Genomic DNA, 13,965 nt, shown 5'->3' with positions numbered 1-13,965 from the left:
GTTTCCCTAATTCACAAGAGATGGGAGACATAGAAGTAAATGGAACTTAGTGAGGAATTATAACTCAATCCAAAATTCAAACTTTCCTTTTTCAAAACTGCTTTTCTGAATCCAGACCCATCACCTTTTTCTATTTTCCCCTTTCTCATAAACCATACTTCCCACTAGTTTCTCTCATTCCACATGCTTCCGCATAGTCCATCCTGCACTCTTCCTCCAACTTTTGCTTTCTTGGAAACTAACAATATCTCTTTTACATAATACTTTGGAACTGAAAAACATTTCCCTTATAAACATCTCATGAGATGGGCAGTGCAAATTTTGTTATTCCATTTTATGGATGAAGAAAATGAGATGCATAAAAACTGAGATTAGTTTACAGTCATAAAAGTAGACAAGCTAGAATTTGACCTGCATCTTCTGGCTTCAAATCTAGTCATATTTCTGCTACACAATATTTCCTTTTACTTTGTCAGTTTTCTTCCCCAAAAAAGTACATGAGGAATTGGAAACTTAAAAAAAAAAAACACCCTTTTACTTTGATTTTTTTTTCCTAGAATGATAATAAATGTTGAAATATTTAATGAAGAAACTGAATATTTACTAAGTTTCTCTTACTTAGGATAACCTCAGGGGCATGCAATGATATCAAGAGATAGTAGCCATGAGAGAATGCTAATAGGAAGTAATTGTGTTTCTTTTGCAATGGCCATTATCAAGTAACTGGCCCAGAAACACTAGTCTTTCTAGTCTAAGCTACCATTTTAAACTTCTCTTGGTAAGTTCTGCCATAAGCTTTAATGATTTCAGGGGAGAGTGTGAACTCATTTGGAGCAAATAAATTGTAAGCTTAGTTCCAGATGACTCAAATTTTCTTGGGCATAAAAGTAAACCAAGAACAATTGCAGTTTTTTCTTAAGTTTTAAAAGCATATTAAAATGGACTTGAATTATATAATAATTTGGCAAAATTTTATTATTTCACTTCTCCAAGGTTCTTAGTACAAGATGGTTTAGAAATGTACATTTATATGAATATTTATTCTAGAGTAATTGAAGACTAGCCACATGAAGATGGTTAAAGATGGGTCTTTTTTCCCCTTTATTTTAACCATATGTCAAGAACTTACTTTAATTAACTAGTCATAAAATTCCCAAAATGAATATCTTTTGAAAAAATGCTAATCTTAATTTACATTTTTGTAATACTTTTTAAGGACAGAGATTTATTTTTTTTTTTAGCAAGCACTAACAACTAACAGTCTAGGGCAGTGATGGGCAAACTTTTTAAAGAGAGGGCCAAAGGAAAGAAAATGCTCATCAGTCTGTTTCAAAGGCAACTCTTTCGAGGTTTCATTGTATTGTATCCTACTCATTATATTCATCAGATTAATAGAACATTTCAAGGGGCCACATCTGGCCGGTGGGCCATATGTAGTTTGCCCATCACTGGTCTAAGGAAACTATTTAGATACATTTACAATATTTAACAATATTTCTATTTTTTAAATCATACGTTTAAAGAATCATTTTAATGCTAACTTTTTTGTTTTATTTGTGTTGTTCCTCCTTTTTTCCCCCTTGTCTTTTCATGTAGATCGATAAGGAGCAATACACAAAAATACTCGATCTCATTGAGAGTGGAAAAAAAGAAGGAGCTAAATTGGAATGTGGAGGAGGACCATCTGGAAATAAAGGATACTTCATCCAGCCCACTGTGTTCTCCAATGTTACTGATGAAATGCGGATCGCCAAAGAAGAGGTAAAGGAATTGGTTACATTCTGCTCCATCAATCACTTTCTTATACATACTTGTACATAAGAGTTTTTTCCAAGGCATAACTAGTTGAATAACTTTCCCAGTAGATGCTAATCTCCCTTTCTATTTTACCTTAATGACTTTTCATTATTAGAATTTCAGTTATTGTCATCTAGGAAAGGGAACCCCAAGCACTACCAAACCATCTGGTAATAATTACTAATTATGATACAGAAGTTCCAAACATTATTATTACAAAGTAATAGAAAGAGAAAATATGTCTATGAAAAAACCATCAATAGAAATCATATAACACTAAATTTTACATTTTCATTTACCAACCTTTCACTCTCTTTCAAAAATAACCTTTTTCATACCTCCTTTTATCAAGGTTATTGCTGACCTAACTTGAATTTGTGAAATATCATGGAAATCATTGAGCCCATTTAACAATCACATCTTGAAGAGATCAAGATATGTCATCTGATTCAGAGAACTTTCTTTGAGGCTTACAATTACAATGAACTTTCCAGAACAAATTGTTTATTGTTGCAAAACATCTGAAGGGATGTTTTCACAGAATCTACCAATATTCCTAACACTCTTATTGTCAAGATGTTTTCCCCTCTATCCAGCTGAAGTTTCTGAATCTCTTTCCATCTAACAATAACAATTATAATAATAATTGCTAATACTTACATGGCGCTCTAAGGATTATAGAACACCTTCCATATATTATTTAATAGCAATAGAAAATACTCTAGTTACATCTTTCCCACAAGATAAACAATATAATTGGTGTTACTCCCTAGATTTTATTTCTATAAGCTAAGCATATCTCATCTCCTTTTTCCTTTTCCCACAGATGTATTTTTTTCAATCTCTTAATTGCAAGATTACACCCTTAAGATAATAAGCTCATAGAACTAAGGCTAGAAGGCATCTCAGAAGACCTTTAACACTCTTTTATTTTTCTGATAAGAAAACTAGTACCTGAGAAAGCATAAATAACTTGCTTAATGCCTAGTCAGCATTAGATACAGGCTGTGAACCCATATTTTTTTATTCCAAAGTCAAAGAATGATATTTCCACTGAACCACTTTTAACCCTCTCCAGTTTCTTAATATCTTTATATGTTGAAGAGACAAAAACAGCCCCCATTTAAACACAACAATTTGATTTAAAAATAATGTAAGAAAAATATTGCTCCCCAATTGAAGCCTGTATAGTATATAGTAATGTCTTTTAAGGGTATGCTGAAGGCTATTCTGAATGGCTCTTGAGAACCAATTGATAAATGTTCTTCATGACCATTTACATCTTTAAAAATCACCAAATCTTACAAATTGTGGGTTAATTTGTAATTTTTTGCTGCCTAGATTTAAGAAAATTATGAAGGAAATGTTAATAATGCAGATCAAACCTAAAAGTGAGTCATCATTTTTGGAGAGCCAATTGTGAACATTTCCTAGCATGCCCATATCCTGTTCTCATTAAGCCTATCTAACTTTTCAGAGAGTATTTGACTCTGACCTCATTTTGTCAGTACTTATACAAAGGAATCATGATATAATGGTTAAGTGTTTAGGCTCCTAATCAGAAAGACCTAGTTGTCAATCTTGCTAATGATATTGATTATTTATCACTTAGCCTTTGTGTCATTCAGCCACTCCTTAGACCTTACCTACTAACTCATAACTTAGTGATGGTTTGATTTTGGTGAAGGGAATGCACAACAATAACATCACATATTCTTTATATATTTGTGTCATCTCATTCACTGGTGATATTACCCTTTTGACAGATAAAATAACTGAGGCTTAGGGATGGCAAAGTGATTTACCTAAGATATCATATCTGATGATGTTTGACTTTTACTTACAGTTTCCATATTAGACCATTTTGCTATTGATGTTTATTTTTGTTTCCCTTTACAACCACTCATTATTTACTGTAAGCATTTTTAACTCCAATGGCCTGTGATCATCTCTTTCAGTGAAGAACAATTTTATTTTTAGAAGCTAATTTGTCTGCCTTTCTTTAAAGAAGTCCTATGGATTATTAGTCCAATTTTTTTCATAATGCCTGTTGGCCAGACATGAATTTAAGTGGAAGATCTGTAGGAGAAATTAATACCTATGCTTGCTCATGTTGTTTGTCTATGCTTTGTATTTTTTTAAATCTCACTGAATTTTTTTTAAAAAAATACCACAGTGGGGGCAGCTGGGTAGCTCAGTGGATTGAGAGCCAGGCCTAGAGACGGGAGGTCCTAGGTTCAAATCCGGCCTCAGACACTTCCCAGCTGTGTGACCCTGGGCAAGTCACTTGACCCCCATTGCCTGCCCTTACCACTCTTCCACCTATCAGTCAATACACAGAAGTTAAGGGTTTAAAATACAAAAAAAAAAAAAAAAATACCACAGATAACCTGCTTCTCCATTGACTGTCTTATTTTAAAGGAAAAAGGCAGATTTGACTGGCATGGTGAATAAGTTTGACAATGTAAGGAATATTCTGCCTCTGGCATTCCCGATGTCTTTACCAAGAAGGAAGTAGCCACATTAATTATTGCTTGGGTTTAGAGATTTTCCAATTTATGATAGGTCATGGCAGAAAAAAAAAATGGAGTATGCAGACAGAGATTTGGATAACTCCAAAGTATAGAAATTATTTTTAAACTTGGAGGGGAACTTTGATATCACTTTATACATCTCCCTTCTTTTACATATAAGGAGAATAAGATATAAGAATTTATAGAACTACCTAAAAATTATCTAATCAAACCTTCTGATTGGATTATGCATTCACTTCTCATTAACCATAAGAGATCAAAATGTGGATTTGAGTTGTGAATATTCAAGTCACTCCTTGGTTTTATCTAAGTTGTTTTCTCTGTCCTAGACTCTAAACCCTGTCAAGTGACTCTTGGCTGCAGGCACTGTTATAAGGCAGTGATCTGATCATACTATACATTCAATTTGACAATATTTTTTGTTGAAATCTTTGGTATGACCTATCTTTCACTATCTTTCACTGAAAGTTAGAAGTTAAAATTGAGAGTTTTAAAAACCCTCAACTGAAATTTGATTTCTGATATAAACCCTATACATTTTAGGTATAGGATCAAAGATCTAACGCTGGAAAAGGCCTTGGAGCTCATTCATTTTACTACAGATAAATAAATTGAGGCTGAAAAAGGCAAAGTGATTTGCCCAATATCAAATATGTGAGTAGCATAGCCAAAATTAGGACACAGGCCCTCTAATTCTGATTCTGGAATTCTTTCCACTGTGCCATGGTGCCTGCTGACATGTTTTCTATAAAGACACATAGTTAACTAGCATTTTTAATTGCCTACTACATGCAAGATACCATGTTAGTCAATGAAAATACAGTGAAAACTAAATCCAGTCTGCTTTACTTCAAAGAGATTTCATATATCATTTAAAAAAAACATCTAGAAAAATATGTGTACAAAAATATTTATAGTTGCTCTCTTCGTGGTGGTAAAAAATTGGAAAATAAGGGAGTGTTGATCGATTGGGGAAGGGCTGAACAAATTGTGGTATCTGATGGTAATGGAATACTATTATGCTGAAAGGAATGATGAACTAGGGAATTCCATGTAAATTGGAAAAACCTCCAGAAATTGATGCAGAGTGAAAGGAGCAGAACCAGAAGACTGATACACTGTGACCCAATCAAATGTAATGGACTTCTCTACTAGTACCAGTGCAATGATCCAGGACAATCCAGAGGAACTTATGAGAAAGAATGTCATCCACATCCAGAGAAATAGCTGTAGGAGTAGAAACACAAAAGAAAAACACATGATTGATCACATGATTTCATAGGTATATGATTGGGGGATTCTGACGTTAAATCATCACTCATTTGCAAATATTAATAATATGAAAATAGGTTTTGAACAGTGATACATGTAACCCAGTGGAATTGCTAATCAGCTCAGGAAGAGAAAAGGGAAAGAATATGAATCATGTAACCATGGGAAAACATTCTTAATTAATTAATTTTGAAATAAATAAATAAATAATAATTTCCACCAAAAAAATCTCCCCCAACAAATTTGTCAAGCTTCAATTAATATTCCAAATGAGCCACCAGACAAACAAAAAAAACTATCCATTAAAAAAAAAAAAACTATCCATGCAGCAAAACAGCGGTCATCCTGATTTAATTCATATTTGTGTGTTTTTTCCTCTATCTCTCTCTTCCTCTCATTTTCCCCATTTCTTTATCTCTCTTCTCTCTGTGGAGCAGATTTTTGGACCAGTCCAACAAATTATGAAGTTTAAAACTATTGATGAAGTGATCAAGAGGGCCAACAATACTCACTATGGCTTAGCAGCAGGCATTTTTACCAAAGACCTTGATAAAGCCTTGACAATTTCCTCTGCCCTGCAAGCTGGAACTGTCTGGTAAGTCAAACCTTATCTCTGTGGGCTTTTAGGGAATTCTGTTATGTCTCAAATCACATTAAGAGAAAAAGTTGGACATCTGAAAAACAATATGTTCCTTCCTTTCAAATCAAGTGGGTCACTGGGATATAGACCTTCTGTTCTTGTTTTCTGAGCTACTGATGTTTTATAGATCAGAGATTTGGTAGTTTAATTGAAGTCTATCTTCTGTGGTTTGGTTCCTAAAGATATTTTAATGAAACTTGTTGTTTTAAATAGACTAATTGAGAGGCAGTGAGGTGTTAGTAATAATGTCATTATTATTAATATGAATGACAAAATAATATGAATAATAAAAATAGCAAAAATATGAATGAATACATTTAAATAATGTATAACAACAGAAATATATTAAAATATGATTACATTAAGTGGTTTATATAGGACATATTATTATGAATATAAGTACCAAAATAAATTATAATATTTGAGCATATAAAATTAAAATATGATAATAATAGGTAGCATTTATATAGTTTTAAAATTTACAAAGTACTTTTAAAATACCATCTCATTTTATCCAGATAACTAACTTGGGAGGTAGCTGATACAATTTTTTCCATTTTAAAGTTGAAGAAATGGAGGCAGTTAAGTCACTTGGCCAGGGTCACATATCTAGTAAACATCTGAGAACCAACCTCAGAGTCAAGAAAACCAAAGTTCAAGTCCTGTCTCTGACAAATACTTGCTGTGTGGCAAGTCATTATCGCTCTTATATTACTGAAACCTCAATAATATTACATTACAGTATGAATTGCCTTGTTCCATCAATGGTAAGAGTTTCCATCAATGAGCAGAAACTTTTCCAATGAAATTATAAGTTCAGAATAGTGGAAAAAGTTAATTGACCAATAAATATTTATTAGCACCTAATACATGCTCAACACTATTAATTGTGACAGAAGGCACAATGTTATATGTTATAGTTACACATTCTTATTTTGGAACTAGACTTGTGATTTCATTGGTATAGAGATATCCAAAGGAGGAAACCCTCCTACTTAGCACTTGCTCTGAGACTTGGAGAGTTGTTTTGGAGGAATATTTAAGAGTTGCTGGTGGCATTGAGAAGTTAGTCGTTTCCCCAGAATCACATAGCCAGTATGTGTCAGAGGCAGGAACTGAACCTTATCTTGGTTATATTTAGGGCCATGTAATTTAGAGCTGAAAGGGATCTTGGCAAACATTTAGCCTGACCATTTGAATTTGATAAATTAGAAACCTTAATCCCAGAGATGTTAAATAACATGGTGAATTCACACAGTAAGGAACAGAACCACAATATGAATCTAAATAACCTGATTCTAAATTAGTACTTAACCATGATATGATAGCCTTATGTGGATAATCTCTTTGTCCTATTTCTTGTGGAATTTGTGTATTCTCAGATTAGTTGCTATATCAGCCTTTGTGATCATATAGCAATTTTGAAGTACTCACCTTCTATTTACTTTTGGCGTTGTTTTAGTGTGGGCTTCTTGATTTATAGTAAGGACTACTGAAAAAAATAATAATTGCACTAGCATAAGCAGTCCAAATACTCTTTCTTCCTAGTGAGAGACTCAACTCCCAGTCTGAAAAGCATTATTCTAAGGAATTCCTATAATTGAAAGATTTTTCTTCCCTTAAGAATTTTCCGGTGACTCCATCATCTTCTCCCTAGAAATTCTTAGCATTAGGAAATCTCCTCTTTTACCTTCTTAGTAGAGTCCCCATGTCTCACACTCACTATTTCTTTTACCTAAGTAATTTTGATCTCTCTGAACTGTTGAATTGCGTCATCTGTAAAATGAAATCTAGGATCCCTAAAATCCATGACTTCATTGTCAAATATTTCTTGAATAATTCCTTTAGCCAGAGAAAAAACTCATTAATGTGTTAATTTTTAACATTTTTACATTTCCTACAGTTGAACATTTATAAGTTTCCTTCTTGTCTACAATAACTCCTAAACATTGTGCATTTTGGACACTTTTCTCCTTAGTGCTTATAAATGATGACAAACTTATAATGATATAATCCATGATAAGAGGGCATGTTATGTGTCTAACAGATAAAGCAATGTGACATGAATTATCAATTGTATCTTTAAAATCCCTGATCAGTTAAGTCAATCATATTGAAAACTTAGGGTTCCATACATAGTCCATACATAGACATTCCACTGTACCACCCATACTGGTCATAGCTCTGGATAAGTAATTTAACTACTTAGTGTCCTGGGAAATTTTAAGATGATAAGTTGCAGAGCAGATATAGACCTCCTTTGGCAGAGAAAATTGTTTCATTAGAATTTCCCTATCACAATGAAATCACAGATCTGATATAAAAATCAAAGGTGATAACATTTCTAAAGTGTTTAGTACACTGTGTAGTACATATTACAACTTTAATAGATGCATATTCCTTTTCTAGCTTCCCTTCTCTTCCAAAAAATGAAATTAACTTCATATATAATAGCAACTAAACAAATGCTGACTGAATGAAATTGAAATATTAATATAAAATACTATTTTCTTTGAAGGGTCAATTGCTATGGTTCTTTTTCTCCTCAAACACCTTTTGGGGGATTTAAGATGTCTGGAAATGGGCGAGAAATGTAAGTAAGACCTTTTAGCACCCTCGGTGGTATGTCTATGATATGTGTTTTTTTAAAAAGACTTGTCTTGGGGCAGCTGGGTAGCTCAGTGGAGTGAGAGTCAGGCCTAGAGACAGGAGGTCCTAGGTTCAAACCCGGCCTCAGCCACTTCCCAGCTGTGTGACCCTGGGCAAGTCACTTGACCCCCATTGTCCACCCTTACCAATCTTCCACCTATAAGTCAATACACCGAAGTACAAGGGTAAAAAAAAAAAAAAAAAAAAAAAAAAAAAAAAGACTTGTCTTCATGATACTAGTGGATGTTCCCTGTGTGCTCAGAAATAAATTCAGAATCTCTAATTTAACATGTGTCTCCCTTCCTTTTTCTTATAAACTTATAAGCCCCAGTGACTTATTGAATCTTAGATTCCAAAGATGAGTATTAAAAAGTGTACGCAAATAAGTACAACCACATACTTAAATTTATATATAGTTTCTGGACAAAACATGAGTCAACATTGAACCATATTCATTTAAAAATTGCACAACTAATTATCATTTATAAATTCATCATTATAAAAAATTATACTAATTGTACTTGTTATTTAAAAAATACATTGGTGTTATGTTAACTTCTCAGTCATAAACAATGGTCCTTTTGTTTCACCTCAGAGAACAAGATAAACATACAGTAGAATATTACTGGCTAGTAATAAATACTTAAACTTTTAATTCCTCTGTAGTATTTCTATTCTACATTCTTAAAAGTATTGCTTTCATCTTGTTTTGTTGCATCCATTTTGTGGTGTTTATTTGAAGGAGTATTAGAAATTTTCAAGGTAAAATCTGCTTGATGAATGATCATCTTTAATCTCATTATAATTTGATAATATTTAAATAATTACTGCAAAATTATTCTTGAGTCCGATGAAGATTCATCTTCCTTCTGTTCAGCAGTCACCTAACAAATGTGTGTGTGTGTGTGTGTTTTGTGTGTGTGTGTGTGTGTGTGTGTGTGTGTGTGTTTTGGAATCTGATTCACCAAGAGATATAAATAAGGTTGAGTTGCTGGCACTTTGTGTCAGGTGCCAATCTGGAAATAGAAAAATATTTACTCTCTCTAAATGTTAGAAATGTTCCCATATTCCCTAACTCACTAGATGGCAATTTGCACTTCTTTAGGAGTTAAGAGAGGGCATGTGACCTTTAATAGAGAAACAGAAAGAGTTGCAGTTCTAAGAGTATGGAAAGGAAAGCAGGCTACCCCTTTTCCCATTTTAACTGCACATAGTTGAACTCTCCTCTCTATATACAGTGCTCCTATCATCTCTATTTCTCATCTTCACTGTGTTGCTATCTCATTCCTCTTCTTACCCTATACTCCTGCCAGTTACTCAGGTAGCTAGATATTCCCCCTGCACTTAACTTTAGAAACATTCCTAGTATCTCAGTCTTGTGTCTGATGCAATATACCCATATAATATGACCATAATTGTCAAAACTTTGAATTTCTAAAACAATGTAGTTAGAAATCCAGAAATGCTATATATAACTTTTTAAAAACCCTTATCTTCCATCTTAGAATTGCTACTGTGAATTGGTTCCAAGGTAGAAGTTCAATAAGGGCTAGGCAGTGAGGGTTAAATGACTTGTCCAGGGTCACATACCTAGGAAGTATTTGTAGCCAGATTTTAACCTACCCCCCCCTCCCATCTCTAGATGGTTCTCAATACACTAAGCCACTTGGCTATCCCCAAAATCCATAACTTTTTATATGACTTATAAGAGATGAATTATTAGTACATAAAGTGTCTCTAAGAGTTATTGTTTCTATTCTAGATGTTTCTGAGAAGATGAAATGCTTCTGAGGACTTAATGCTAAGATTTTTGGTGGGGAGGTCCATAGCCATATTTTGTGAATATAGAGGAATCCTAATAAGAAAATTTGCTCTATTGATACAGATTAGCATTTCTTCTTTAATTTCTATTTTTTTTTTGAGATTTAAAATCCTCAGACATTAAGTGACTCACCCATGGTCAGATAGCTAGCATGAATCAGAGGCAAGACTTACACTATGGCCTTCTTGACTCCAAGACTTTCCTTCTAGCCATTACCCTATCCTATCATATTTTCCCTAAAGAACCAGAGAAAAATTCATAGTGAGATATTGACTGTTTTGTATATCTGGAAGTATCTCTAATGCAATTTAAAATTTTTTTTCCTCTCCAGGGGAGAATATGGTCTTCATGAATACCTTGAAGTCAAGACTATCACAGTCAAGATTTCTGAGAAGAATTCCTAAGAATATCCTAGGAGGTGATCCTCTGTATCTTCAGTGATGGAGCATCTCTTACCCTAAATCATAAAAGTTTTTATAGCTGCCATTTTATGCTGCCATTTTTTTACATCAACAACAACGAAAAAAAAGTTGTATCTAAACATGCTCTGTGCCTTCTAACTAAAGTGAATCTATTCTACCTGAAATCTGTGGAATGGAATTAGCCCAAAGTCTCTCAAGCATTAGAATTATCACAGATTTTTATTAGATGATTCTTGCCAAGGTTAAGAAATAAAACATAAGATCATTTGTTGTTTTACTTTTTTAATGGTTCATAGTTAATTGAAACTTATTACACATATTAATTCATGAAATAGATATACTTTGTTCACTGATACTGTTAAGTCTTCTTTGTCTTTGGAAATTATTCTTCCCTTAGGGAATGATGACTATGACTTGTTTCCAAAGAAGTAATAACCACTCTGCTTAACTGTAATATCGATATCAGCTTCATTAAAACAATCTCATATAAGCCTGTGTATATGTTGTCAGTTAATAAAAGTTCTTCAGTGTGAATCTTTAAACTTCACTCAGTAGCAGGACATATTTTATATTCAATTGGTTATATATTTTTCATGTTAAACACACAAGTCTTTGAGCTTTTCCTCATGAAAGACGTGTGTTTTTTCTTCTTTTTAAAATATGTCTTAAGTCTAACAATATTAAAAAATGTTAAAGAGAATAGGTGAGTAAAGTGATCATAGTGAAAAATTAAGGGAGGTGCTGACAATACAAATTGTTAAATTAGCATCCTGTATAGAAACAGAATCTCATAAATAAAGAGTTGAAAGGAACTTCATAAGTGATTTACTCCAATGCCCTCATTTAACAAGTGGGGAAATAATGCAAAGCTGATCAGTTGTTATTAATGTCACAAATTTAACAAATAGCAACATTTGAACCTGACCCCAGGTCACCTACCTCCAGACCCCCAATCATTTTCATTATAAAACCCTAACAAATTATGAGGAAAAGAGAAGATAGTTGGCAGATGACTTGGATATCAGCCCACCCAAGCCATCAAAGACAATGTACTGATTGTGATGGAATTATAGGATATCTTTGGTTTAAGCAATCTTTCCTTTATTTGTCAGTAATAGCTTGGCTCATCCTCAGTTTCCTACAAACCCTTACATCTTCCTACTATTAAAATCTCCCACATGAGGTTTGTATCATTGAATAACTCTAAGTCTTATCTTCTAAGAAGTCTGAGATTGGCTGAATTAATTTAGAACTGGAAAGAAAATGAGCAATCATTTACTCCAACTCCTTCATTCTAGAACTCATATAGAATGTGGCAAAGTGATTTGCCCAGGATCACAAAGATGATTAGCATCAGAGTTGTTCCTACAACCCAGATCTTCTGACTTCAAGCAAAACTCTTTCCTCTAAAGTATCCTGACTCCTTTTCCAACTGATAAATTTTAAACAAGACATTTTACATTTTCCTTGAATATTGTTGCTTGGGAGATCTAAATTTTTATTTTGCCAGACAATCACACAAAGGGAAAAAAATTGTGATGATCTTTTTGACTAAACTGCCTTTTCTCATCAACTAATGGGGATGTTTCCCTTATGTCAAGGAGAAAATACTATAAGCAGCCAGAAAGAAACAATTCAAATACCATTGAGCTACAATCAGGATCACATAGGACTATCAGTTTCTACATTAAAGGATTATAAAGCATGGAATATGATATTCAAGTAGGCAAAAGATCAAGGTTTACAACCCAGAGCCACCTATCTAACAAAGCTAAGTATATTCCTCAGGAATAAAAATGGACATTTAATAAGATAAAAGATTTTTAAACATTCCTGACAAATAAGCCAGACTTAAGCAAAAAATTTGAAGTCCAAACATGAGACCCAAAAAAAGTCTAAAAAGCTAAATAAGAAAGAGAAAACTTAAGGGACTCTTTAAGGTCAAATTGTTTGCATTTCTACATGGAAAGAGGATACCTGTAATTCTCAAAAATTACTCTTAGTAGTAGAGCATATAGAAGGAATACACTTAGAAAGGGTAGAGAAGTAAGCTGATTATGATGATATAATATATATGATGATGTATGATGATATGTTTATGTGAGATTATACATATGTATGATATGATATGTATGAATATAATGTGTAAAAAATATCAAGGGGTAAAAAGAGGATTGAACTGAGAGAAAAGGGAAGGGAGAGAGAGAATGGGGTAAATTATATAACATAAAAGGTATAAAAAATCATTATGGGGAGGAGAAAATAAGGATGGTGACAGGCAATGCTTAAACTTTACCCTCATCTTAACTGGCTCAGAGAGGGAAAAACAAATATACTTATTGGGGTATAGAATTATATCTTATCCTACAGAGAAGTAAAAGCATAATAAGAAAAGGGAAAAGGAAAGTAGTGAAAGAGAATAGAGCAAGATCAAAAGGGGAAAATAAGATGGAGGGCAATATACAGTTAGTAATTATAACTCTGAATGTAAATGAGATGAACTCATCCATAAAACTGAAGCAGAAAGCAGAGTGGATTAAAAAACAGAATCCTACTATATGTTATTTACAAGAAACACATTTGAGCCAGGGTGACATACACACACAGATTAAGGGTAATCAGCTAGAGCAGAATTAATTATACATCTAAAGTAAAAAAAGCAGGAGTAGCAATCATGATATCTAGCAAAGCTAAAGTAAAAATTAATAAGATAAGGAAGGATCTATCTAGTTTATCTAGAAAAATTGAATCAAAAAATAAATAAGAAAGAAGTAAGAGAAGTGACTGAAATTTGAGAAAAATTAGAGTTAATAAATATCTGGAGAAAAC

At 33.1% G+C, this 13,965-nt stretch overlaps 1 protein-coding gene across 3 annotated transcripts in view; it reads left to right on the top strand.

The window, feature by feature from the left end:
- Positions 1–11,683, top strand: part of LOC123233362 (retinal dehydrogenase 1-like) — a 41,029-nt gene extending 29,346 nt beyond the window's left edge. For all 3 annotated transcript variants that reach the window (XM_044659497.1, XM_044659492.1, XM_044659488.1), the window contains 4 exons: positions 1,597–1,761; positions 6,041–6,198; positions 8,762–8,836; positions 11,046–11,683. In XM_044659497.1, the coding sequence (XP_044515432.1) occupies positions 1,597–1,761; positions 6,041–6,198; positions 8,762–8,836; positions 11,046–11,118 (471 nt within the window). In that variant the 3' untranslated portion in view covers positions 11,119–11,683. The remainder of the gene's footprint in view (positions 1–1,596; positions 1,762–6,040; positions 6,199–8,761; positions 8,837–11,045) is intronic.
- The last annotated feature ends 2,282 nt before the right edge of the window (positions 11,684–13,965 follow it).

Source organism: Gracilinanus agilis, chromosome 1, assembly GCF_016433145.1.
Source record: "Gracilinanus agilis isolate LMUSP501 chromosome 1, AgileGrace, whole genome shotgun sequence".
Lineage (NCBI taxonomy): Eukaryota > Metazoa > Chordata > Mammalia > Didelphimorphia > Didelphidae > Gracilinanus > Gracilinanus agilis.
Note: the sequence above shows the minus strand (reverse complement) of the source record. Positions and strands in the feature narration are given on the sequence as shown.